General features: G+C 51.5%; 1 protein-coding gene across 3 annotated transcripts; it reads right to left on the bottom strand.

Annotated features, from left to right (window-relative positions):
- Positions 1–2,384: 2,384 nt before the first annotated feature.
- On the bottom strand, positions 2,385–22,097 carry Dnajb12 (DnaJ heat shock protein family (Hsp40) member B12). Of its 3 annotated transcripts, none has more exons than XM_029482704.2 (9): positions 21,862–22,097; positions 11,511–11,691; positions 10,678–10,823; positions 8,789–8,974; positions 8,629–8,708; positions 7,324–7,433; positions 5,917–6,089; positions 5,198–5,295; positions 2,385–4,162 (listed from the first exon to the last, which is right to left on the bottom strand). In XM_029482704.2, the coding sequence occupies exons 1-9, from the start codon at positions 21,992–21,994 to the stop codon at positions 4,133–4,135; spliced, it is 1,137 nt and encodes a 378-aa protein (XP_029338564.1). In that variant the 5' UTR covers positions 21,995–22,097; the 3' UTR covers positions 2,385–4,132. The 3 variants fall into 3 exon arrangements, with proteins under 3 accessions (XP_029338564.1, XP_021030196.2, XP_029338563.1); XM_021174537.3 differs by having other exon boundaries at positions 5,144–5,295; positions 21,862–22,096; XM_029482703.2 differs by having other exon boundaries at positions 5,150–5,295; positions 21,862–22,096.
- Between the last annotated feature and the right edge of the window lie 4,897 nt (positions 22,098–26,994).

The raw sequence follows: 26,994 nt of genomic DNA, 5'->3' as shown, positions 1-26,994 counted from the left end.
TACACAGCTGCCTGCTGCCCCTGACTGGCCTGTATGCTGGGCCTTACTTCCTGCCCAACTGGCTAAGGAGGTGACAGTAGGCCTGAGCCCTGGCTTTGGGGGACATATTATGACTGGAGTTTGGGTAAATGATATCCCGGTCTCCCCACATTCCGTATAGCTTCTCTTTTGTCTTACAGAACCACTCCTAGACCCTGGCCAGGAAAGGCACCAAGGGTGGCTGAGATGTTTCTGGGATGACATAGGGGACAGGCAGGAGGAGGTATACGCAGGTTTTTTTTTGTTTGTTTGTTTTTTAATTTTTATTAGTGACATTTCTCTCTGTCCAAGACTATTGCGAATGGCTGGTGTGATAATTACAGGCAGCCATCTGGCCTACATGCTGCCCCGTGCTTTCCTGCCCCTCTTCATCTTCAGGCCTCTGTCACACTGCTCCCTCTGGCTGGAATCTCCCCACCAAGAGAGTGCCAACCAGACACACTCCCCTGCCCGCCCCCACTTCCTCAAGAGCACTGGCTCCTCTGTCATCTCTGTGGTTACAGGGTCTAGAATAGGACTTGACATCAGTGTCAGGTAATCTTTGTTGACAGGACAAATGGCACTTGGATGGAGCTTGCTGTGACCAGACACTGTGTGAAGCACTTCTTGGGAGCCGACTCCTATCCAACATGACCATCCCATAAGCCCGGGGTCTGTGTCCCGCTCATTGTGTACATGAGGCCACCAAGGCGCAGAGAGGCTGAGAGACATGCCTGAGGTTACCCAGCCACTGCATATGAAGGCAGTCTTGAGTGGCAAGCAGCTGGAGTCCACAGCGACACTAATAGCTTTTGTAAATGCTGCTTTTGGGGCTGATTCCAATGGAGGGACAGAGTCCTGAACGGCAGGTGGACACCCACGTCATGTCCAGGAGAGACACCCGTTTTGACTGCTCATCCCTGCTGATACCCATTTTCCAAGTGTGGCCTGAGTAGTGGTTCATGCCTAACCCTGGGACGCTGAAGGTACAGGCAGGAGGATCAGGAGTTCAAGGTCAGCCTTTGGTACACAGCAAGTCTGAGACAAGCCTGACCTAATGAAACCGTCTCAAAAAAAAAAAAAAAAAAAAAAAAGTCAAAATCCTTAGAATGACCAAGATAGCAGATAAACCGTTTCTACCTGTAATTTCTGGCACTTGGGAGGCAGAGACAAGAGGCTCACTGTTGTAAACTGAAAGCCAGCCTGACCTACATAATGAGTCCCAGGCCAGCCAAGCCTATATAGTGAGGCTATCTCACACACCCCAAACCAAACCCACATGGTCACGTCCAACACAGTAAATTTGACCTCAGTGAATGTCTGCAGAATGATCATTTTGCTAGACTCCAAACATGCAAACACACAGCTTCCAGAAGATCCTTGGGTCACCTGCCTTCCGGCAAGTTTGTTCCCATCTCTGGGAAAGGGCTGACTTCACAGCTATACGGCGTGAGTTCTGATAGGGAATTCTGAGCTGCTCCTGAACCGGTGTCAAAGGTTGGCACTATGCACACCTGGCCCAGACAGCTAGGTGACGTGACTGTCTGGCAAAAATCAGGCCAGGTGCATGTTCCTGGTCCCATGGTGCCCCTTCTGCTCCAGACCAGATCAGGGCAGGTCAAGGAGATAGCAGGTAGGTCCCTGAGGCCCAGACGGGTTTCTCTTGCCACCTGACAGTGGGAGGGGCATCCTGCTCAAAGCTTCTTTTCTGCTGCAGATGGATGACGTCCCTCTCTTTCTGGCTCACTGAGCTCTTTTAGTCAGTCAGAGAAGGTGGGGGGCAGGAAGCTGGCTACCCCTCTGCCAAGTGTAGCTAACAAGTGGCAGCTTGCAGGCCGGGGCAGGCTGTGGTGACCCTGCTGGGGACAGCCAATGAGCTCCCGGGTTGTGGTGGCACCACCAGGCAGCCCGCCTGCCTTTGGCTGGCGCGCCAGCGGGAGGGGCCTGGGCCCGCCACTCACCGCTGCCCGCCCTGTCTCCGGGAGGCCGGGCAGATCTGCCGCTGGCTCACCCTGAGCCCCAGGCTGCCTCAGTGTTAGCTTTCTCCGTCTCCCTGGGAGAGGAGGCTGTGGCTGGCAGACTGTGGACCAGAGATGACAAGAGCCACTTGGGAATTTTCCCCAAGTCCCAGATCAGGAATGGGCTCCAGCCCAGCGACAGGGTGGTGGGCAGGTCCCCATCTAGGGCTGGTGTCTGGGGCACCGCATCCTGCGGCCCCACAGCCATCTGAGCTCCTTTATACCCTTTGTTAGGAGGGCCAGGCCTGTCACTTAGGAGCTCCAGGGGCACAGGTTGGGCGGTGTCAATAGCAGCTGGTGGGAGCTTCCTGCCCCACCCCCTGTTCAATGCAGACCCACCACTGCCAATCACATAATAAACATATATTTATACATGTACAGTATCAGAATTCTAATTCAAGAAATACAGCTTCTCGGGGGATCCTTTAGGATCTGTGTTCTTATTGCACATGGCTCAGCCCCTCCAGGGACAGCTACCAAGACCGGACAGGTGGGGTGGCAGGGGCAGAGCACCAGGCCACTGCGGGTGGGGTGCTCTGGCCCACACCCAGTTATTATTATCTCTCTAGGCCAGGGTGGCCACTTCATTGCAGGGTGGGACCTTGTTTAAAAAAAAAAAAAGACCAATTTGACAATTCCTAACCAAGCTTCCTTTCCCAGCAAGTGTCCCATTTGTTAGGGGGTTGTATGAGAGAGAGACACCCTTGGGGGGAGGGGGGGTCAGTTACCACCTCTGGGCTGGCAGCTTGGGGAAGTAAGGCTTTGGAAGTCTGCAGGTGATCGATCGGCACACCCGTGGCCAGAGGAAAACTGGGGAAACAGCAATTCCCAAAGGCCCGTGATAAACACGCAGGAGGAGATGAACCCCCTCCTTCCCCTGGCAGCAATGGCTGTTTTGATAAAGAGCCTCATCTGAAGGGGAAGCCATTCTGGTCGTAGTGGATTCTTCATCCAATGAGTGGAGCCCGGTGGCCCCACTGTGGAGTGAAGACAGGCGCTCACAGCACTGGCTCTCCACAAGCTGGGCTGCACTCAGGGCCTGGCTCAGCTCTGGGAGGAGCAGCCTTCTGGAGTCCTTGGTGCGCAACTTAGAGAAAACCTGTTGGCAATGGTGGAGCTGTGCCCTGTGGCACCTGTAAGGCAAACCCACCTGGGGACTTGGGTGGGGAAGAGGTATGGGCAGGGGAGTGGCTGCAGGGCTCCTGGGCATGAGGGTGGCGAGCCCACCTGAGGCTGGCCAGAGAGGAGGCAGCGTGAGGAGCTGGCTCCATCCCAGAGGGCCTTGTCTGGGATCTCTGCTGTAGCCCAATACTGAGCAGCTATCTCCAGGGGCACCATTCCCTGCCCCCAGCTGTTCCCCTACCTTAACCATAAGCCTGGAGACCTTTGCAAGTTTTCTATGGATTTATACCACCATGATTACTGCTGCCATCAGTCAGGCTGGGGCTAAGGGCGACACTAATATCTGATTTGACTTTCCGTATGCTGTTGGCTACGGCTACTGTCTAGCTTGTGAAAACCAGGCTGCCTTCCCAAACAGGCCCCGTTTTCTAAATTATGGAGCAAGTCAGCTGAACATCTTAATCGAATCCCTGAATAGTTTTAAAAGACTTTATATATATATATATATATATATCTTTATATATGTCTATTTACATATAAATAGATATATATACATACATACGCATTTCTAAGTTACGTTCTCTGGAATTCTCTCCTCTCTGTTCCTTGGCCCATGCCTCAGCCTGATTTCTCCTTGAGTGACTGGTGGCAGCTCGGGGAGGGGGAGGAGACACAGTGGGGTGTCCCCTCCCCCAGTCCTTCCCCACAGACATTTGCTGCAAGTTTTACATTCTACTTTCGTTGCCATGGTTTCTGTATCCTAGGAGCCAGTGATGCGGAGCTTCTTGCCAGCCCTGGGAGAGGAGGAAGCAGCCCGAGGCAGGCTGTCTGTCTGTCTGTCCTAAGAGCTTTCTGCATTCACTGGCTGAGAGAGGATGGCTGTGCGGTGTTCGGCTTCCAGTTCCACTTAAATTTTTTCTGTGTATGTCTTTCCTTAAATATACAGTCCATCACTGTGGCTGGCTCAGTGTGTGTCACCAAAAATTCTCCAGGGATTTCATGGTCTGGGGAGGAGAGGGAAAGAGTTAGGTGAGTCGTTGTGGCAGGCACCTCCAGCTTAGCCCCACAGCCCAGCAGCTGGCCCTGGCTGATCCCTCTGCAGTGCAATGACTGCCCCAGAGCTGACACTAGCTAGCGAGTGGTCTTGAAACAGTCTGTGAATGGCTCTGTGACAGGGGACACAGGCAGAGGAGGGGGAGGACAGGGTACCAATGCAAAGAACTTCTGGCTCTGCCCACACTCCTTTAGGCTTGAGCTAGGCTCCCTGCTCTGGGCACTGGGCACCCACATACGAGGGAAGGAGTGGAGGGGGTGGGTGCCTGTTAATAGCAACTTTCACTTTTCCCCACTTCTCCTGTGCTCAGTAGCTGCTTTTGACCCTGAACTTGTGACTTTTTGTTCCCTTCTTCAAGACCACAGGAGAGATGCCTGGGCGGGGCCGGATGCCCGTGGTTTCCTGGCTCCCAGGTGCGGAGCACTGGAGTGAGGGCCTCAGGTCCCACTAGAGAGGGAGTGGTCAGGGCCCACAGACCCCTCCTGCCTGCTGATGGAACTGGGCATCTTGCTCCATTTCCTCCTTCCTGGGTGGAGAGAGGAGGATGCTCTCCTGCCCACTTAACTCCCCATGGGTTTTTCTGACTTCAGTGGGTTACTGTGGGTGACCCAGTTATGTGTGAACGCACAGGCAACAAAAGCCAGGCTTGGGAAAGGGCTGAGGTGGTTTGATTACTGGAGTAGTCGAGGAAGCACAGGTTCTCACTCTGCCTGGCTTCTGCCCCCGAATCCTTGCAGCCCTGGGGAGGGGACAATGGGGTCAATGGGGCTGGGGGAGGTGCTCAGAACTGCCATCTCTGGAGGTTGGAAGTGTGAGGATGGTGACGACAGAGTCTCTGCCATCATCATCAGGTTCCCTCCCTCCATCCTCTGTCCATGACCAAGGCCAAGGCTGCCAGGAGTTGCAGCAAAGAAGCAGTCCTGGCTCATACTTGGACCTGGGTGGTGTGGCTGGCCCAGAACTATCCATGCAGGGAGGCCTGCACCTCTGACAGCCGATTGCAACTCGGGGTGCCCATCTTCTGTGCTCTGTGGTACATGTCTGTGTCACCAAAGTAGCGGGCTCGGTACAGCAAGCCTTCCTCTGCAAAGAAACAGGGTGAGGTCAGAGCCCCAGGACTTTGTGGCATTTACCTGCCTGAGTCCAGGGGGAAACAGGAAGACAGGACCAGGGGTTGGGGCAGAGCTGGCTTCCCAGGATGGGACAGGAAGTCAGGACTATGGTCCCAGACAGACTGGGTACACAACCAGTGGGTGGCTAGGGGTTTGCAATCTGTCTCTAATACATTCATCTCTAGCAACCTTAATGATAGGCACTAGTGACACATGAAGACCTTAACGAAATCATCAAATGGCCCTGGGTTTGCAGGAGTGGAGTCAGATCTTGGCAGGGAGATGACTGCACAGGGCACTGCCAGGTGTTACGGTCCACGAAGAACCAAAGGAGGGTTTTTCTGTTCTCAAACATGGTTCCTGGCTATCCTACCACCACCACCACCTCCCTCTTCTCATGCTTGAGAAAACACCAGTGTATCTACAGGTACATATGCTTGCGCACACGTGTGCACACACACACACACAAAATGTACCCATCTGCATGTACATACACACACATGCATGAGTACATACACACATCAATGCATACATATGCATACACACACATATCGATCGTGCGCACACACACACACACACACGAGACACTCACTCTGCTGCTTCTCCTTCCAGCAGTTGTTGCGCAGGTTGGCGATGTAGTCATCCTCTACATTCCGTTCCACTGTTTTGAGGCTGGAGCCCGTGTACTCTTCGGAGAAGGTGTCTGCCACGTAGTAGGCGACGTTCAGGTGGTCAGTGACTCGCTTGTGGATGTGGCCCACTGACCTGACCAGAAACACACCAGGCACAGAGTGGGCAGTTGGAAGTGCCACCCAGGCCACAGGGACAGCTGGATCCCTTCTGCACCGCAGCGGGAACTCACTGGCTCCCCAAAATGAAGGTCTGCAGCAAAAGCAGAGCACTCCAGTGCAGGAATAGCTCAGCCTATGTCACGCCCTCTTTTTCAGGGCTCTGCGGGGAACCGGGCAGATGGGGAGAGGAGCCCTGGTCTGGGAAGCTGGTCTTGCCAAGGGTGTGGGCTCTGCCTTCCATGCCTCAAAGCTCCTAGATGCTGAGGGCCAGCCTAAAGTAATGAGCCTCGGGTCAAAACAAGAGGACAGAGCTGTGTCTCTAACAGCATGGCACATTAGCATGAGTTAGGAGTTCATTCCCAACCCCACAAGAAGAGAAAACCCAAAAAGGCACGGAATGTCAGGAAGCATATGTGGGCACAAGACCTGTGGGCAGCAGGAGAAGCCACACCTCCCAACAGGAGTCCCTGCTCCAGGGAGGCAGCTCCCCAAAGTGCTTTCTTTATCTCTAGCGGGAGAGAGGTTACATCTGGCTCTAGGCAAGCAGGGCAGCTGTGGCAGCAGAGACCAACTCTGCCCCCTGCTGGCCGAGGGAGCCTGCTGGGTCCTCAGGCAGTGGCAGGCCAAGGGATTGGAGCTCAGGGCTTGAACCAGCAGAAGCTAGAACCTGCTGCTCCAGGCCCTGGGAAAAGAGAGGCCCTGATACCACAGAGGGTCAACTAACTCCCTGGAGTCAACCACTGGCAGCTGAGCTTGGCAACCACTCAACAAACACTGCTGAGCACTTCCCTGAGCTGGACACCTTGCCTTACATGGGTTACTTAGTAACTCTACTAGCTGGTGGATGCTATTGTTCCCATTTTACAGACCAGGGACCCGAGGTTACATAACTTATGTGGAGTTACAGCTCTCAATGAAGAAGCTGGGGTGCAAAGCCACCCTCCCTTGATTGACTATACCCTGTTCTTTCTTTCTTAGGGCTTCAAACAGACTTCAAGAGCAGAGGACATCTCAGCGTCAGCAAAGGTGGGGACAGTGGCGGGGAGTCACGCTTCTGAAATCACGTAGGAAAGTGCATGCGTGCTGCCTTAAGGAAAGGGCTAGAGCTTCGTCTGCATTCTCTGCGAGGCCTATGATCCTCAAAAGTCTAAGGGGCCCGGCCCGGCCCGGCCCTGCCCTGCCCTGCCCTGCCCGGGGCGTGCACTCACGGTCTCGGGCTCAGGCTGTAGGGAGGACTGGACACCATGAGCTGGCTGAGCGCAGACACGAGGATGAGGATGAGGATGGGCATCAGCTGCACGAACACTCCTAGCCCGCCCTGAGGGGAAGAGCAAGAGCAGTGGTCACAGCCCCCTCTCCTCCCTCTGACAGCTTTCCCAGAGGACATAGCAACCGCTGTGGAGCACATGTGTGAGTGTGAGAGCGAGCGGCAAGCGGGGGACACAGACCCTCACCATCCACAGCTTTCTGAATTCTGAGCCACACAAATATTCACCAGACAGAAAAGCATCTAATTACAGGGCTGGGATGCAGTCTGTGGCATGGAGCTGTTCTAGTACCCACAAGGCCTTGGGTGTGATTCTTAGAACAAAGACAGGACAGCCAGAAATAAAGGCATTACACATGAATCTGACTTTAAACTCTTCTGTACGTTAGATGTAAAGATACACTAATCCCAGCACTCAGGAGGCAGGGACGGGAGAAGGGTTGGGAGTTGCAGTTCCAGACCAGCTAGTCTGTTCAGCAAGTTCTAGGCCAGCCAGAGCTATACAGTGAGACCGTGTCTCAAAATCCAAAGCCAAGCCCACCCTCAACAAAACGGATGTGCTGGGCGTTATGCTAGGTTGCTGAGGCATAATCCCAGTATTTGGAAGGTAGAAGTAGGGCTTCAAGGTTGTTTTCAATTGCAGGGTAAATCCAAGGAGACAGAGAGGAAGAAAGGAGGAAGGGGAAGAAAAAGAACAGAAGAGGGGGAGGGAGGGAGGCAGGGAGGCAGGGAGGGAGGCAGGGAGGAGAGGAGAGGGCAAGCATGCATAAGGTGCCTGTGTTCAATGCTCTTCGCTGGCTGTGTTGATCCGTGGCATCCCAAATGTGTCTGAAGCACACTGCCTGGCTATACAGCTTTTCCTCACTCTCCTAGAAGGCTGAATACCCACACAGGCCTCTTTCTCCCTCTCATCATGTTTTAACTTTCCATCGCTCAGAAAATGTTACGTCAGTCTTAAGAACAAATAGACTCCATAGAAGCTGTTCCCACTATGCGCTGCCTGGAGGTGAGGCTTTGTTTTATGACCCCAACAGAAGCCAAAGCATCACGCAACACGGAGTGTGGCTCCCTCTGGTGTCCCTAGGCAGAATGGCACTGGGAAGGAGCAAAGATGGCTACTTGGCCTAAGAATGCTGGGGGGGGGGGGTATTAAGTGGATCAAGACTCCCTCCTCCTCTGGGGCCCATGCCCTGGAGGGTGGGGTGGGGTGGGGGGCTGGAGTGTTACTCAGCCTCTGGCAACTCACATCACCCTGGTTGTCTCTGCGGTCTTGCCTCTGCTGGTAGGTGTACCGCATTCGGCCATTGCTGTAGACGTGAACGTTACCTGAAACATGGAGATAGAGTCAGAGGCTGCAGCAGTCAGACCCCAGAACCACCGCTAAGGAGAACTGGCTGTGGACTTACTGGAAGGAAAGCCGCCACCAAAGAACATGTTAAAGAGGTCTTCTGGGGAGATGTCAGCCTCAAAGCCTCGGTGGAAGTCCCCGTGGCTGTGGCCGTGCCGGGCAGCCTGGCTCTTGTCATCACCAAACTGGTCGTACTGTTTCCTTTTCTCTGGGTTGCTGAGTACAGCATACGCTGTGCCAATGGCTGCAAGGGGAGAAACAGCCTTAGCACAGCCAAGAGCTTGCTTCTTTCAGGTCTCAGCGGAAGTGGGGACTTAGGGGTAGAGGGTTTGCCTGTTGGGCAGGCAATCCAGAGCGCCTCTAGGCAAGGCTAAAGTTGGGGCTGTGAGGATGCTCTTTCCTTTTTAGAGTCAGGGTCCCTGCTACATCTCCTAAACTGAAACTGCCAGAATGGTCCAGGAACTTGCCCAGGTTGCCCTCGATTCTTTATCCCCCTGCCTCTGCACTGGGTGTGGGCATGAGCCTACACACCTGCTTCAGGTGTGTTCTGCTCAAGCACTGCCACTGATGGTACAGAAATGCCCCTTGCACACGCTCATCTTGTGGGGTGCCCAGGAGACAGTGTAATATAATCCTGCAGTCATGGTGCCACCCAAAATAACAGACACCCATGAGGTCCTAGTTGTAAATGGGAGCGCGGCAGACACTGCGGGGAAGACACAACCCCCTGCTTTCTGGTGGAGACACCCGTGTGTCTGCTGTGTGGCCAGGATGAGTCTGCTGTCCCCAGGGCCCAAGCCTCAGCTGCTGTTTTCTATCTGGCGCTGGGGACTCCTCACCAGAGCTCCCAGGGCAGAGAGCTACAGCCTCCCAGGGCTGCATCCCCTTGCTCCCCTTGTTCACAGCAGTGGGCTGCAGACTAGTTTCAGAGCTGGGAGCCCCTGGGAGGGAGGATGGAATCTTCTTTTTCCATCTGACAAGGCCTCTCCGCTTTGCCACAGGCTAATACTCAGTACTGCATAACACGGCTCCCAGTCACTACGCTACTCTCCAGAGGGAACAGTACCCAGGGACCAAGAAAACGCAAGGCCCAGCAACAGAGGGCAGGCATGGAGCCAGTGCACATGAGTACCAGGGAGAGGGAAGATGGAGCTCTAAATGCATAAAGAATGACTCAGGATTCTGGCCAGAGGTGACACATTCACGGCACAGATCAAGAGGCTGTATGATCACAAGTCTCTCTGTCCCCAGTGCAGGCCTGGGGCGGGCTGTGGGAAATAGGAAGCTGGTAGCCTGTTCTGAAGGCGCCCTCCTGGTATGCGGTGCCCTGCCCCTCGGTACAGGGACTGTCGTCAAGAGTCTGCTCATGGCCTAGGTGCTGCTGACCCTGGAGAAGCCACTGGAACGCCTCTGGCTCCTCTACTGTAAGCCGGAAAATGAGGAGAAGAGGCAGGGAGGGGCACTGCATGAGAGCTGCTAGTTTATATGGCTAGGGGTGGCTACTGGAACCTTCTCAGGGAACAGGTCTTGTACAATTACACTACAGACCACATTCTTCTAGCCCCACTTCCTGAGTAAGCTGCCTCGGCCCTGAATTTTTTTTTCTTCTTTTAAAGACTTTTCTTTTTTGTTTTTTCAAGACAAGAGTTTTTCTGTGTAGCCCTGGCTGTCCTGGAACTCACTCTGTAGACCAGGTTGGCCTCGAACTCAGAAATTTGCCTGCCTCTGCCTCCCAAGTGCTGGGATTAAAGGTGTGCACCACCATTGCCTAGGCTTGGCCCTATATTTTAAGACAGGAATAAAAACACCAAGCTGTCTGGATATAGTGGTATATACCTTTAATCCCAGTATTTGAAGGCAGAGGGCTCTCGGGGTTCCAGGCCAGCTCAGTCTACATAAGGATACAAACTAACAAACAAAACCTCAAACAGCCCAGGGCTGCCTTACCTTTGAAAGCTTCGGTGGCCCCAGGCGCATGGTTCTTGTCTGGATGGAACTTGAGGGCCAGCTTGCGGTAGGCCTTCTTCAGGTCCTCGTCTGAGGCGCTTCTGCTTACCCCAAGGATCTCATAGTAATCTTTACACTGCTTGACCCTGGAACAGGGAGAAGAGTGTGACAGGGGGCCTGAGGGGAGGTGTGAGGCACGCAGTTCAGGGCAGGGGTGGGGGACCAGACCTGGGTCAGCTGGCTAACTTGAGGGGTGAGGGAGCCCCCAGGAGGGCTGGGCAGGGCCTGCAGGAGACACCATGACCACTCAGGACACGGTGGCTGGCTTGCCAGGAGGCTTGACCTCAGAAGGATCGTGAGGCTAACTGGTGGGGGAAAGAACGGCTGGGAGGGTCTAGTCTGGAGTGGTCCTAGATGGTGACACAAGCCTGGGAGAGCCTCACTCTGCAGGGCTGAATCTTCCCGTCCCCCCATGCCCCGGTGGTGACACAGCTCTGCCTCTGCCTCTTGGCCACAGGCTCTGGTTTGAAAAGGTCTTTGTTGGGGGTGGGGGTGGGGGTAGAATCTGGAGGGTAAGATGGCAGTGTCTTTGTGTGACAAACAGAGCTGTGGGAGGCCTAGGGCTGGTGGCCAAGGGCAGAGGAAGGCCTGGGTCGGTCCGCAAGGTCTCTAGTCTGCAGTGTCAGCAGTTTAGGGGTGGGCAGTGAGGCCCTGGTTCCCACCCTGTGGGAAATGAAGCTGGACCTCCAACTTCCAAGACCCTTTGAGTCCACTGGATGAAGTGAGAGGCTTTCCTGACACCCCCCACCCCCGTCCTATCCCACGGTCCCTACCTTTTCACAGCCGCCACCTGCTCTGAGGTATAGCCCTTGGCGCTCTCCCCTCCTCCTGCCTCGCCGTTGGCTGAGGGGGTTTCGGTCCCGCCTGCCTTCTTGGTGGTGGTATGGGTAGTGTCTGTGGGTTGAGGGTGATCACCGGCAGACTGTGGTTTTTGGTTGAGGGACTCGATCAGAGCTGCAAGGTAAAAGGAGCCACTGAGGGGTCTGCCTGCCATGCCCACAGCCCTGGTACCCCACTCTCCACCCTTCCAGCACGGCTGCTGCCCTCTCGACTTCGGCCTGTTCTTTTAGGAGCCCCAGTTCTCAGGAATAGGAAGATTATAGCTTTTAAAATATAAGCAATATTAATTTCATTACAAACTCACGAATTCATGAAACTGAAGTAATTGGCTTCCTTCCTTTCAGATACTCTGCTTATTTATATATGCATTCATTTTCTTTCTTAACAAGTTATAGGGAAAAGCACTTGGCAGTGTTTGCTAACGTGCCCGGAGCCAGCACTACTACATAAAGTGCCATGGTGACACACACTGTAGCCTCAGTTCTTAAAAACCTGGCTCTCAGGTGTCCCTCTACTCCACGGGGGAGTGTGAGGCCAGCCTAGGTGTGTGAGAGCTCCCGCCTCAACAAACAAACTGCAAAAGAGGAACTGGGGATGGTGGTGTGCACCTCTGACTCAAGTACTCTGGAAGCAAAGGAACCTATGTCTCAGGCTAGCCCGGTGAACACAGGGTGAACACGGCCGTCCTGGGCCAGCCCAGCCTACAGGTTAGAGACTGCATTAACTGTCTCCTCACCCCACACCACAAAGCACTACAGGAGGCCCTGGGGACATGGCTCCACAGGAAAATGAGCTTGACTCCCAGATTCCAAATGGTAGAAGAGGGGGAGGGAGGAAGAGAAGGAGAGGGGAGGGGGGCGAGCACACACAGCCGAGCATGGTGGCACATGCCTTTAATCCCATCCAGGCCAGCCAGGGATACACAGTAAGAGCCTGACACACACACACACACACACACACACACACACACACACACACAGGAGTTTGACTAATGAACCCAGCAGTTTATGATCTAGAATTCAGTTACTTTTCTTTTTGATGGTGTTGTTTTTTAAACAGGATCCTGCTACGCAGCCCAGGCTGGTCTCATATTCACCATCCTCCTGCCTTGGTATTTTTTCATTGTGCTTGTTTGCTTGACTAGGCTCTTTGTTGTCTTATGAACCTCTGTTGAGCTCAGCTCTCAGCAATTCTCTCAGCGCTGCATCACACCACCCAGAACTCAGGCCTCATGGCTACTCTTCCTGTTGTCTTCTACTTTATGCCTGTTATTTAGAACACTTTTAATAATTAAGTGAATATTTTTATTAGTGCAAACTTAATATTAAGTTGAAGTTAATGTGAATTTTAACGTTCCCTAGTTTGAATATTTGTTTATTAGCACAGTACATCAGAATTATAAACTGTGTAGTGCTCCTAGCTTAGATTTTTTTTTTTTCTCGAGACAGGGTTTCTCTATGTAGCCCTGGCTGTCCTGGAACTCACTCTGTAGAGCAGGCTGGCCTTGAACTCAGAAATCCACCTGCCTCTGCCTTCCAAGTGCTAGGATTAAAGGCGTGTGCCACCACGCCCGGCTGTCCTAGTTTAGATTTAATAGTGCCATCTTCTTTTAGCTGAGAATACCACAATTTTTTCCTCATTGTGGAAATCACCAGAGGTCGATGTGGGGCGCCTTCCCCAGTCTCTCTCCACACTAGTTTTGAGGCAGAGCTGCTTGCTTAGCCAGGGCCTGCTGATCTAGCTAATGCCCTCCCCATCGTTCTCCTTGTCTCCACTGCTGTGTTTGTGCACAGCGAGCCTGGGCTTTGCTGGCTGCCAGCTGGGGTGCAGTCTGATTTCAGGTCTTCATTCTTTACATCTCTAGCCCAGGCTGGCCTGGAGCTCCTGATCCTGCCTCCATCTCCTTGCGCAAGCTGTGCTAGCGTGCCCCACTTCAAGTGACCCGTGCCTCACGGACTTTTCCGACCTTGACGCTTTAAGCGTACAACTCTGAAGAATAGGTGATTTTACGTTTTGGACATTTTTGAGTCAGAGTCTCAAGAAGCCTAGGCTAGCCTTGGACTCCCTCTAAAGCGAAGGTTAACCTTGAACATCCTGCCCTTCCTGCTTCTGCGTATAAAGTGCTAAGATTGTAATAAGCACGAGCCACCTCACGCAGATCCATCTTAAATCAATTGTATTTCCATATCACTGGGAACCAACATGGGCCTCACTTAGGCTGAGCAACCACTCCACCAAAGAACAACATCCTGGCCCAGTCTTCGGATTCTTTTTTTTTTTTTTTTCTTAATTTTATTTTTTAAATGGGTACTGGGGCTTTCTTTGGCTGTATGAATGTCTATGCACAAGATAAATGCCTGGGGTACCTGAAACTGGAGCTGCAAAATGTGAGCCATGCAGTGCAGGGGATCAACCCGGGTGCTGTGGGCCATTGCCAGACCTGTTCTCCAGGCTGACCCTTCAGACTCCAACACACATCCTCTGGTGGATACAGGGAGGGCACAGTCCTCTGTGGTGGCCACTAGCAGCCTGTCTGATTCAGTGGGAGTGGAGGAGAGAAGGCTGATTCTTGGAGCCTTTGCTTAGCAGTGCTGAGGAATGGGGAAGTCTGTCTGTCCCAGCCGGCCCACAAGGATCCCTGGGCGATTATTTCTATGCCAGGTTTTCCTCTGTGATGCTGGGGATTACACACAGGACTTAAATCATGCAAGGCCAGTGCTCTACCATGGAGCTATCTCCTTAGCCCTATTGTTACATTTAATTTAGACAGGGGTTAATGTAGGCCAGGCTAGCCTTTAAATTCTCCATGTAGTTGATAAACACCCTGCTTCTGCTTTCACTTCCTGAGTATTGGAATTACCAGTGTGTGCCAGCAAGCCCCAATTATTATTGCATCTACATATTTATTTTCTTTCACCTGTACAGTCATTTTCTCTGCACATATGTCTGTGCACCATGTGCAGTCCTGGTACCCACAGATCCCCTGAGACTGGAGTTACAGACAGCGAGCTGTGAGTCACCATATAGGTGTTGGGAATTGAACCTGGGTTCTCTGCGAGAGCAGCCAGTGTTGTTAACAACTGATGAGACATGTCTTCAGCCCTATTGCTATATTTTTCAACTAGCTGGCAATATTGAATGATCTATTTCATATGAGATGTTTGCTGTCACCCTAAAACGGGATCGTGACAATTCAAATGCAAGCTTTTGATTCCTCCTGACTCAGCATCTACAAAGCCTAGCAAACTATGGTGTCCTGGCTCGTCAATTCCAGAGTCATTGACAGACATCTGGACAAACATGTTACCTAGATCCTTGTTGGGACCCAAGATACCTATGGGCCAAGGAAAAATGATGCCACCACTCAGGCTAGATCCCACTTCCTTCTCCAGTGTCACAGCAGTGTACCAAGTATCAGACACCTTCCACCACCACAGACATAGGCCACACCTACCCAGGGGACCACAGCACCATGGCCATGGCTATCTCAGTGCAGAGAATTCCCCAGACTGGGCAATTCAAATATAGAAGCTGACCACAGGACCCCGTGTGGAGCACGGGGAGTGAGGCTTTGACTGACGAAGTAGGACTTGGAGAAGCATTAGTAGTTGGGTGTCGTAGTGCACAGCTATAACCCTAACACCCTCCACCCACTCGGGGTTTTTGAGACAGGGTTTCTCTGTGTAGCCCTGGCTGTCCTGGAACTTGCTCTGTGGACCAGGCTGGCCTTGAACTCAGAGATCTGCCTGTCTCTCCCTCCCATCCGCTGGGATTAAAGGCATGCGCCATCACCTCCCAGCCATGATCCTAGTTCTTGGCATGCTGAGGCAGGAGGATTTTGAATTGGAGGTCAGTCTATGCTACATAGAGAGCTGGGCCACGGGACAGAATGCTATCTCAAACAAAGGAGATTGGTAGCGGACTGGAGAGACGGCTCAGCAGGTAAAGCACTGACTGCTCTTCCAGAGGTTCTGAGTTCAATTCCTGTTAACCACATGGTGCCTCACAACCATCTGTAATGGGATCTGATGCCCTCTTCTGATGTGTCTGAAGACAGCTACAGTGTACTCATATAAAGTAAATAAATAAATCTTTAAAAAACAGTTTAGCAGCAATCATCTTTTCTTCTGTTTTGGAGGAAGTGCCTTGCTAAGTAGTTGAGGCTGGCCCCAGAATTATGATTCTCCCACTTGTAACAGCCATTTCTGTTACTGAGTGTTCAACGTGTGTTGGGCAGGCAACGCCACAATGCTCTGTAAAAATTAGCTCACGTAACCATCACAACAGCCTCTGACAGGAAGTGGCATCACCTACTGCCATTCCCTTTGGGGAGAAGGCGCCGTGGCAGCACTGTCCTGGCAGAGGTGCACAGGTCTCTATTCTAACTCTGTGGTTCTCCCCGACTGTGTCTCTGAACGGGAACTCTGCATGTCATGTTTGCAGAGGCCGGATCCCGTCTGCCACTTCCTAGCATGGTACCATGACCCTGGCTGGTCTACGATACCTGCTAGCACCTCAGTTTCCTCACTGATAGTGTGGGGATGAACTAAGAGAACATGTGTCCGTGGTCTGGGACTGGCAAGGCATCAGGTTCTAAATATCACAACCTGGGTGAGCAACTGGCCAGAGGAGCAGCTGGCTGGGGAGGGGAGGGAAGCTATGGGCCTGGGTGCCTAGCGTGGTCCAGGCTAAGGCAGAGATAGCCAGATCTCAGCCCTGAGCAGTACCACAAGACACCAGGCAGCAGTGGAGGCAAAGGAAGAAACCAACAGACAAGAGGGGGCTGTTCCTGACAGCAGAGGAAGGACCTGGCCCCAGGGGGTTTGAACCAAGTTGCCTGTTTTGATCTCTTTGGAAGTTGTCTCTGGTCCAGGCCCAGCCTGCTGCGCATGTCCCAAGAGCAACAGCACTGGTGACCCAATCAACACAGCTGCACAGGTCAGGAGGCAGAGGCCTGCACACGTATTCCTCAGCCTCAGTCTGGAGGCTTCTCAGGCACTGGGCGGTCACTCTGATTTCCCTACGCTGCAGAACCTAAAGGAGTGGATTCTCCAAACTCAGCACCACTCAGAAGGTTCCAGACTGAGCAGAAAACAGAAGATTTCTGGTTGCTGGCACGCAGACCTCCCCACAGGTCTGGATGCCCCCAGCCGGCCTGCAGCATGTGACAGTCTCATCCTGACTCATCATTACATCTCCTGTGACACAGTGGCTGACAGACAATGTTCAATGGCACAAAAGGGTTGGGGAACAGGCAGGCCAGCTTAATGCTAACCTTAGCTTTGGGTGTGCTTACTGGATCAGTGAACCTCAAAGGTGTGACCCATGGTCTCTGCTACTGTGATCTGAGGCATGAAGACGGCTCAGGTCCAAGGTTTGAGGCCAGCCTGGGCACCACAGTGAGATGCTGTTGTTTGAACAGTAATTTATTTAAAGAAAAAGGGCCTGGTGTGGTAGCGCACAGCACACCTCTAATCCTAGTGTCTGAGAGGCAGATGCAGGTGGATGTTTGTGAGCCTCAACACAGCCAAGCCTACAAAAGCAAGTTCTAGGCCAGGCAGGGCTACATAGAGAGCCTGTCTCAACGATGAACAAAAAGGTAGGACTCAGTAAGAGAAGTCTTAGGGCAACTGACACTTACAGCTGCCAAGACCTGCCCTTCCCCACGCCAGTGTGGAGCCAGGCCCCGACTTGCACAGACTGGGCCAAGGGCACTTGCTAGCAGGTTCATATTGGATAAATCAACCTAGCTTCTCTGGGCACTTCTGTCCTAAGGGCAGTGTGAGGAGGTGTGAGGTGTATACAGGGCTTAGTGCGTGGCTAGCAGCTGTTCTGTTCTTAGGCCTCTGGCACTCAAAGGGAGTCAAGGGAAGAGCTCAGAATGGGGAAAGAGTCCAGGGCAGTCAGACAAGACTGGGGCCGTCAGCATCTGTTACTATGCACTCGCCGCCATCGTTAATTCCTCAGGATACCTCGACCCTGCCCCTGGCTGCTTAGAGAAGCAAATAAGATTCAATAAAATAGAGAGAATGGAAGGACCGGGCACCACCAAGGTGGACCGATGTAAGTGGACAGCTCCACCCTGTGCCTTGTTGGAACTAGGATTCTCTCTCCCACTGACTGTGAAGGGCTAAATGCCCTGGAATGCAAGCTTCCCACGGCCTTGTTGGATGGCCTTTCTGACTTACCCAGACTGCACAGTGAGCCACTTTTACAGACGCGTGGGTCACGTGAGCTGCAGGCACCTCACCCAGCCACCTCTCTCTTTGCTAGGGAAACCAAGGCCTAAATGTATTCTCAAGGCCTCCCTGCAAAGTCTGCTAACTTCTATTTTCTTGGAGACGGGTTCTCACTATGTAGTCCAAACTGACCTGGGATGTTTTCTGTCTGCCCTCCACACACTGTGACTATAGATGTGGGCCACCATGTCCCCACTGTGCCCACCATGTCCCCATTGTGCCCAGTCTTTTCAACCCCTTCACTAAGTATTAGGTGAAACCAGTGACCACCAGGCCAGCAGATGCTGGATAGAACATCCCAGAAAAAGGTCGGACATGGTGGTGTATACCTTTAATCCCAGCATTTGGGAGGTGAAGGCAGCCAGACCTCTTTAAATTCCAGCTCAGCATGGTCTACAAAGTGAGTTCCAGGCCAGCCCTGGCTACAGAATGAGGCTTTTTACAAAAGAAACTCCCAGGAAAAGATACTCATGGTATTGCTTCTGCTGTGGCATCCCCGAGGTCCTGTTCCTATCCCACCATGCAGTTGTCCGATGGTGATGTCCCCCTGTCCTGCCTCTATAGCAGGGGTTTCAAGGCCCCTCCTCTCTTTTCCATGGAGAAAGCTGACACACAACTCCTGGTTGAGCCTCTTCCCTGACCCCTCCTTTACCTCTCAAAGACTAAGCTTCTATTTTGGCTCTCTATCTTCTCCCTTCTGGTCTAGGACTTGTCCCTTGCCCATCTGGCCTCTGTGGCTCCTGGCATCTCCAGGTCTTCAGCCTCTGTCTTCCCCAGGACGAGTCTCCTGGCTAAGCACAGGTGTGCTACAAGCCTGCTCACCAACAGCTTCTCCATGTTCCCCACTTTCCTACAGTGACCTCAGCTATACCTGTTCCCAGAGAGTGCCAACAAGCTAGTGACAGTAGCCTTTCATCTGGAACCTGGTGCTTTCCCCTGGCCTTTAGGCTGGTGGCTCCCAGGAACATCCCACTGGCCCTTCCCATGCTGTCTGTCCATCTCTTCCTGTCTAGTTTCTTAGCTTGGGCCTTTTCCAGTTGACAAAGGTTGACCCCGATTCCTTATCCCCCCCCTCCCCGTCTATCACATCATCATTTCCTGATGGCTCTTCACCTCTGCATCCCCCCTGGGCCATCATCCCTCTCATCAACCTTTCTAGGAGTCCCCTCCCCTTTGCTGGCTTATGGGTTTTTGTTTGTTTGTTTTGTTTTTTGGGGGGTGGGGGACAAGAGTGTCACCAAGCTACAGTTCAGGCTGGCCTCAAACAATCTGCTGCCTCTGTCCTCACTGCTGAGATTACAGGCACGCACCATCACACCTGGCCTCATCCTGTTTTGTTTTAAAGAAAATTATCCCTTCCCCCTTTTTAGTTTCTTCTAGCTCAGGCTAACTCAAAGTCAAACTGGCTGCATAGCCTGTGCTAGCTTCATTATGCTTGGTATTCTACCTTCCAAGTGGACTTGGCAGGTCCGACAGACCTCAGCAGGCTCTTCCAGTTTCTTCTACGCAGAACAAGTGAAACTAAAATGTCTGGCAGGAAAGGAGTTCTACAGTCTGGCCCCCACTTTGCTTTCTACCTTGAATCCTCTATATAAATTCCTGTGTCACCTGCCGCTAAATCTCCTACACAATCCCTGCCCAAACCTTTTCCAGCTTCCGGCCTCACCTTTCTAGTACCTTCCAACAAAGTGATGTGTGGCCATTGCCTCATCCTTATAGCCTGAGGCTGTTCCCTCTGTATGATAACATTATTCGTGTGGCCTCATTACAGTGCTCCCAACAGCTTACAATATGACGGCCAGGAGATCATCTTCCACACATTCCCTCAACACTGAGCCCGCAGGTGGCAGGGACTGGATTTTTTATGACTACTCTTAGAGACCTCAGCACCTAAACTGTGCTCGCTTGCTTGCTTGCTTGCTTCCTTCCTTTCTGTCTTTCTTTCTGTTCAATCCCTGCTATCGCCTGCCCTGCAACCTTCCTCTCTGGAAGCCTGCATCCTTGCAGATCTTGCCAATCCTGCTGTGCCACTCGGCATCAAGCAGTGAACAAAGAGATTCAAAATCAGTTTACTTTTCTCTAGATAAAGATAAGGTCTTGCTAGGTAGCCCAGGTGACCTCAGACTTGAGGCAATCCTCTTGCCTCAGGAGTCACAGGCATGGATCACCCTACCTGCAACCATCTGCTGTGTTGAAAGAACTCCTAGTTAAACATTCAGTGTAGACAGCCACCTAAGATTTCCTGGGCCTAAACTAGTCTTACATTCTTGTCCGTTTAGGCGAGGTTGCTGTTAAGTTTAAGTGCATGAGGCATATGTTTTATCCATCAGAGATATAACAAATATCCAAATCGTGGGCCTCTGAGATGGCTCAGACAGCGAAGGTACTGACTGCCAAGACTGACTACCTGAGTTTGATCCTGGGACCCACAAGATAGACACAGCCGACTCCACCAAGTTATCTGCTCATGAGCATGAACACATGAATGAAAACACACACACACACACACACACACACACACACATACATACACACACACACACACAAACACACACAGCAAGCCCTGCAATGACACCCTATCTAGATTCCTGAACTAGCACAGGAGGCCTCTGCTATGCCCTACAACTCTATTTCATCAGCTTTCTTAACTGCTCCTGGGCTCCCAGCAGTAATCAGAATTCTGACAGTCTGCACCCCGCCTGGTGCTATCCACTTATAAAAAGGGAATTATCCCATAGGGGAGCAGTTACCAGAGCAGATCGAAACTCTCTCCTAGCAGAGGCAAAGAGACCAAAGATCAACCTGCAGAGTCAGGAGGGAGGAAAGTTCAGGAACACAGCCGCCTCTAAGGTCAGCACTCCAAACCTGGGCAGGGAAGGTGAGAGGCTGGCTGCTGTTTCTTCATTTCATTTTAATAAACACGTATGGAATCTCAGGGTTTCCCACTTTCTAGCTGTGTCACATCCTAAGACGCTTATCACGGAGTTAGTTCCTCATCTTGAGAAGATAGAAGGGTGGTGTTCTGTCTTCCTGACTTTACAGGATCAGGTGGCAAAACGTACGAGAAAGAACTTTCTACACAGAAAAGCACTATGGGTATTCTTGTTTATATACATTATCTGTTCCAACTTCCTGAACTTCCAGATGGGGAAACCCAAGCTCACGATGAGATGTGGGTCTCTTAATTCTGAAAGCCTGCTACATGTCAGAGAGTTTACTAACTCCACAGAAACAAATCCTGTGTCTTTCTCCTTCCCAGCTGGTATTAAAATTTTCTTTGGGCACTTCGGTTACAAACGCAAAAAGGAGGGGGACGTTACCAGGTAAAGTGAAACGATTGGGTAGCAAAGACAAGATCACTATTCCCTCCCTGGTTTGGGAGGTCTCAGCCCTAGGCTATTCAGCTACCTGCAGCTCAGCAGCCGTAGCAGTCCATAAGACCCGCCACCCGGGCTTGCTGAGGACGAAGGTGGGATGGGGTGGCTGACACTGGGATCTTCAACAATCCATCCACTCCGAAACACCGCTTTCAAGAGACTGCAGGAAGGACTGCGAGTTGGAATGGCTTATTTCGCTAAGGGTTCTCTGATTGGAGCGAATGAATTCCTTCCCTCTCTAGAACCCATTCTCCCTTAGAATAGTTATGTTTATTTTCCTGAACTATAATATTTCCCAGGCCGGCCAGTGGCCCTGAGCCACCGAACAGCCCTCTGGGAAAAGTAGTTCGCTTTCGCGTCCACAAGAGTCCTCTTCACCGGGTCTCCCAGCGCGTCTCCTTCCCAGAAACCTCACATTCCAGAGGCCTCCACAAGCACTGGGAAGGGGTTGGGAGCCGGGCCCTCGCGGGTCTCCAAGGGGCCAGCATCCCAGAGACCGCGGCACCGCTGGACTACGAATCCCAGCAGCACCCGCGCGCGCCAGTGCGCAGGCGTAGCCGCGCCTCGCCACCCCTCCCCCTTCCGCCAACTGCTCCCGTCGGTCCGTTCCCGTGGTCCCCCGATCCGTGCTATTGCCCCCTTCGGTCCCTGCGGCGCCTCCCACTCACCGCTGACTCGTGGCGTCGGGTACAGCCGCTGCGCCTTCTCCAGGAAGCGCAGCGCCCGCTCGGGCTGGTTGCTTTGGATGGCCTTGAGGGCGATGCTGATACAGCGCTCGGCTTCATCCTTGTTGGATTCCATGGCGGAACCCGAGCACGGAACCAGGGAGGGGGAGGCCGGGCGAGCGAAGGGCTGCGCCAGCCGCCGGCGCGTCGCGGGGCAGGCCGGCGCGGAAGGATGACATAACCCTCCGCCCCTCCTTCCCGGGATTTGAGTGAGGGTTGAACCCGGGCGGAAGCCCTACCGTATGTCTCCTAAGAAAGGGGCGTTCGGTTCGGAGGCGCTAGAACGCGGGGTCGCTCTAGAGCGCAAATGCTGAAGTTGAGTGTGCGCGCACGTTCGGGTGGTAGCCCCTGCGTTCCAGTCCGACTATCTGAATCGTACAGGTGTTTACCGATTGTCAGACGCTGCTGTCTGAAGTGGCAGTGGTATCAAAACAAAACCCTGTCCTCACAGAGCTGTCGAGGGTGGGGAGAAGTCAAGTAAACGGAAACATTCAGATAGTGACACAGTCAAGGCAAATATCGAAAAGTAGAGAGATGGAAGGGAGGGCTACCATTTAAGATAGCTTAATATATCAGAAACTCATTTTACAGGCATCTGAATTCTTTTTTTTTTTTTTTTTGATTTTTTTCGAGACAGGGTTTCTCTGTGTAGCCCTGGGCATCTGAATTCTAAAGAAACAGGAACATGTGATTGGAGGAAGGGTGGTTCGACTGGAGGAAATAACAGATGGAAAGGCTCCGCATGAGGATTTTCGTTGCGAGTTATTGCGGGGAATTAAGGAGGAGTTTACAGGAGTCACTACAGAGTCACGCCAGTCAGGATGCAGCTCAGCCTACCTCCCACTTAAGTGACAGCAACTTAGTGAAGGTTGCCAATGACTTCCACTAGGCTAAATCTACTGGCTATTTCTTAGCCCTTGCACTATGGTCTTTCACAAGAACTACATCAATAAACCAAATGAATGTTAAAGGGTGCAATGCGATGGTGGCATAAGCCTTCAATCCCAGCCCTTGGGAGGCAGAAGGACTTTGAGTTAGTGGCCAACCTGGTCTACAAAGTGAGTTCCAGGACAGCCAAAGGTACAAAGAGAAACTCTGCCTCGAGAAACAGACACAAACAAAAGTTAAAGAGCAGCTGTTATAATCAAGTGAGATGAATATATATTCATCGAGTTGCAGATACTCACACATATACATATATATAAAGCATAAATATATAACATAAACATATAAAACATATAAATACACACACACACACACACACACGGAACTAGAAAAGATCATCTGAGTGAGATAATACACTCAGAAAAACAAACATGGTATCTCACTTATAAGTAGATTATAGCCATAGATAGAGTACAGGATAACCATTCTACAATCCACAGACCCAAAGAATCTAAGTAACAAAAAGAGCCCAGGAAAGGATGTTTGAATCTCACTGAGAAGAGGAAATTAAATAGTCACAGGGATAGAGGGAGGGATGGAGCAGGGTGGGAAAGGAGGTGGGGAGGGAAGAGGAGGGATGAGTGTTGGGAGAACTGCCATGGAGACTTAGCTGGGTTGGAACTCCCTCTGAGAAGTTTGAGGCTGTCCTCAAACTTGTCAGGCTCCTTTTGTTTTGCCTTCCACATCTGGCTAAAGTCTGGATATAGTTTGAAAACATTTTTCTTTTCTTTTTTTCTGCTGCTGTGGATAGATGTTCAGTGTGAGAGAAATGGAGGACTTCTGGCCAATGACAACATTCTTGGCCTGAATATATCTAGACAGGATTTCTGTGTACTCGGACGGAGAAATGGGGAAGCCTGTGCAAGAAGCAGTTTGTTGGGAGGAATATTAGATGTTAGATATAGGGAGGATGTATTGGCGATGGGAATGGCAATCGGGATTGTGTAACCATACGGTGTAGGGAAGACGGAGGGCTGACGGTGGAGACCATGCTTAGAAGGTGTAAAACCCTGGCTTTAATTCCCCAGCAATGCCCCTTCCCACCAAGACAAAAATAACAGACAGAACAAGAAGCTTGGGCAGAAACCTAATTTTGAAAATTATTAATGGATGTGAATTTTTTTAAATGTACGAATGCCCTCTCTGCATGTACACCTGCATGTCAGAAGAGGGCGTTAGATCCCTTCATAGATGGTCGTGAACCACCGTGTAGTTGCTGGATATTGAACTCTGGAAGAGCAGCTAGTGCTCTTAACTGCTGAGCCATCTCACCAGTCTCGAATGCTTTTAAAGCAAACTATGGGATTAGATACACCAAGATGTAAATGTGGAGCAGAGGGGAGCTGGATTACAGAGCCCTCCATTACCCAGAGGGTTGGAGGGAGAGGAGGCTTGAGGAGAGGAGAGTACACTGAAGTGTGGTATGAGGTAAGAAAAATGAGTTACTTAGGGACCAAGTGAAGTGGATGTTTCTAATGGAGGAAGGTTTCACATGATGAAATTTTATGTTGAGGCCAAGCAATATAAGCACGGAGAGATGCTGGTGGTGTGAGCCGCTGTGCTCACTGTGATGCAATTGTTTCAAGTGTGTTCCCAAGGGGCTCTGTGTGCTCTTAACACGGGGTATTCTGTAGCGTTTTCTTCTTTTAAAGAGCATGTAGACTATGTCTTCTCTTTTTCTCTATCTTAAAATTTTTATTTATTTTTATTTTATGGACATTGGTGTTTTGCCTGCATGCATGTCTGAATGTGAGTGTCCTGGTCCCTGGAACGGGAGTTATGGGCAGTTGTGAGTTGTCATGTGGGTGCTGGGAATTGAAGCTGGGTCCTCTGGAAGAATAGCCAGCGCTCTTAACCGCTGATCATCTCTTCAGTCCACTATAACATTTTCTAATAGAAGTTATTTAATTGGCTTAGAAATTTTGATGAAAAAAAAAAAGAAATTTTGACGATGCAAATAAAAGAGGGAACAGTTTGACATAAGATATAAGATCTGAGCCGGGCGTGGTGGCGCACGCTTTTAATCCCAGCACTCGGGAGGCAGAGGCAGGCGGATTTCTGAGTTCGAGGCCAGCCTGGGCTACAAAGTGAGTTCCAGGACAGCCAGGGCTATACAGAGAAACCCTGTCTCGAAAAACCAAAAAAAAAAAAAAAAAAAAAAAAAAAAAAAAAAAAAAAGATATAAGATCTGGGGGTAGAGGGACACTTGGCCTTGGACAGACACATGGACACAATATTTTTTGGGAGAGGCAGCCTAGCAGGTGTGGAGGCAGGGGCATTAGGATATTCCCTTCTGTTATTTTCTCAGTTCTCTGAGGAGCAAGGCCGCGTGTCCCCTTTCACAAGACAGCCCTACATTTGAGTAGATTAGTGGGTACCTAACATGTTATGTTTAAATCCGGAACAGAGAGCTTTCAAACAGCCCTTCTTGACATTTGTTGACCTAGAACTATAATGTCTGCCTTCCATCTCCTGCTAAGTGCCTGAGTTCTGTTCTCTCATTTCCTAGTGTCAGAAGTGCCCTCTTCTACTGGGGTGGGGTTATCAGTGTGCTAAGGACTGTAGATTGTGATTGTTCCGTTACTGCCCTGTGAGCCTTCCCTCTCTTCCTGCCATAGAAAATGACAGAGACATTTAAAATCTTAATCAGGGGCTGGAAAGATGGTTCAGTGGTTAAGAACACTGACTGCTCTTCTGAAGGTCCCAGGAACCACATGGTGGCTCACGACCACCCATAATGAGATCTGACTCCATCTTCTGGAGTGTCTGAAGACAGCTACAGTGTACTTAGATATAATAAAATAAATAAATCTTTTAAAAAAAACCTTAATCAGTTCTGGTTCCTTGGCAGGTTGGCTGGAATCTTAGACGTTGTTCCATTGATGTGAAGAGACACCATGACCAAATCAATTGGGGGCTGGCTGAGGGTTTCAGAGGCTCAGTACATGATGATCACGCAGGGAGCACGGTGGCAGGGAGTTTGGTGGCAGAGAGCATGGTACGGGAGCAGGCAGGCAGGTTGTGTGCTGGGGAAGGAGTTGAGAGCTAATCCTTTTGTGTATGTGTATGTGTGTGTGTGTGTGTGGGGGGCTGGCATAGGCTTTTGAAACCCCAAAGCTCACCTCCCAGTGCCACACTGCTCCAACAAGGCTACCCCTCCTGAGCCCTGCTAAATGGTATCACTCCCTGGTGACTAAGCATTCAAATATAAGAGCCTATGGGAGCCATTTCTTATCAAACCACCACAGCAGGTCCCAACCTGCAAGGACCTGGAGAGGAGGCTGGGCATTCCCTGTGAGGATCTGCATGGTTTTCAGCAGGGAGCACCTCAGCTTCCCACCCTTCTCTCTGCTGCTGGGCCTGGCTCCCTCCCTCCTCCTCCTCCCTCCTCCTCCCTCCTCCTCCCTCCCGACCCCCATCCCCTTTCTTCTCAACCCCATTCCCTTTTGTGGTGTAGGGAACCAAGAGCATCATGCATTGTGCACAGAGCAGGCAGGTACTCCAGGCAGGTGCTCCCAAGCTAGGCTCCTTCCAGACCTGCCTGTGTCCTGAACAGAGGCGCAGTGATGAGCAGAGGCAGTGACCTGGGCCCTGGGGCTCACCTAAACGGACTCTGCACTCTGCGTTGATACCCTCACTTTCAGCATCCAGTCCTGCTCCTCAGCTCATGCTAACCAACTTGGCTCATGGTTTCAGGTTTTGTTTAAAAATAAATAAATAAATGCAAGGCTGAGTATGTTGGCTCATACCTCATACTTGTTTTCGTTCGTTTGTCTGTTCAGTGTTTTGTTTTTTTGAGACAGCGTTTCTTCCTCTGTGTAGTCCTGGCTGTCCTCAGACTTGCTCTGTGAATCAGGCTGGCCTTGAACTCAAGAGATCTACCTGCCTCTGCCTCCTGAGTGCTGAGATTGAAGGGGTGCTCTGCAACTGCCGCCGCTGCAGCCCCCCCTCCCCCCCCCCCCCCGCAGCCGTCCCCACCACCCAGCTTCATACTTGTAATCCTATTACTTGGGAGGCTGAGGCAGGAGGATTGCTGTGAGTTCCAGGCCAGCCTGACCTACACAGAAAGTTCCAGGGCAGCCTAAGCTACAGAATAAATTCCTGTCTCCAGAACAAACCAAGAATCCTGTA

This window comes from Mus caroli, unplaced genomic scaffold (genome assembly GCF_978045245.1).
Source record: "Mus caroli unplaced genomic scaffold, Mus_caroli_1 scaffold_9, whole genome shotgun sequence".
NCBI lineage: Eukaryota > Metazoa > Chordata > Mammalia > Rodentia > Muridae > Mus > Mus caroli.
Note: the sequence above shows the minus strand (reverse complement) of the source record. Positions and strands in the feature narration are given on the sequence as shown.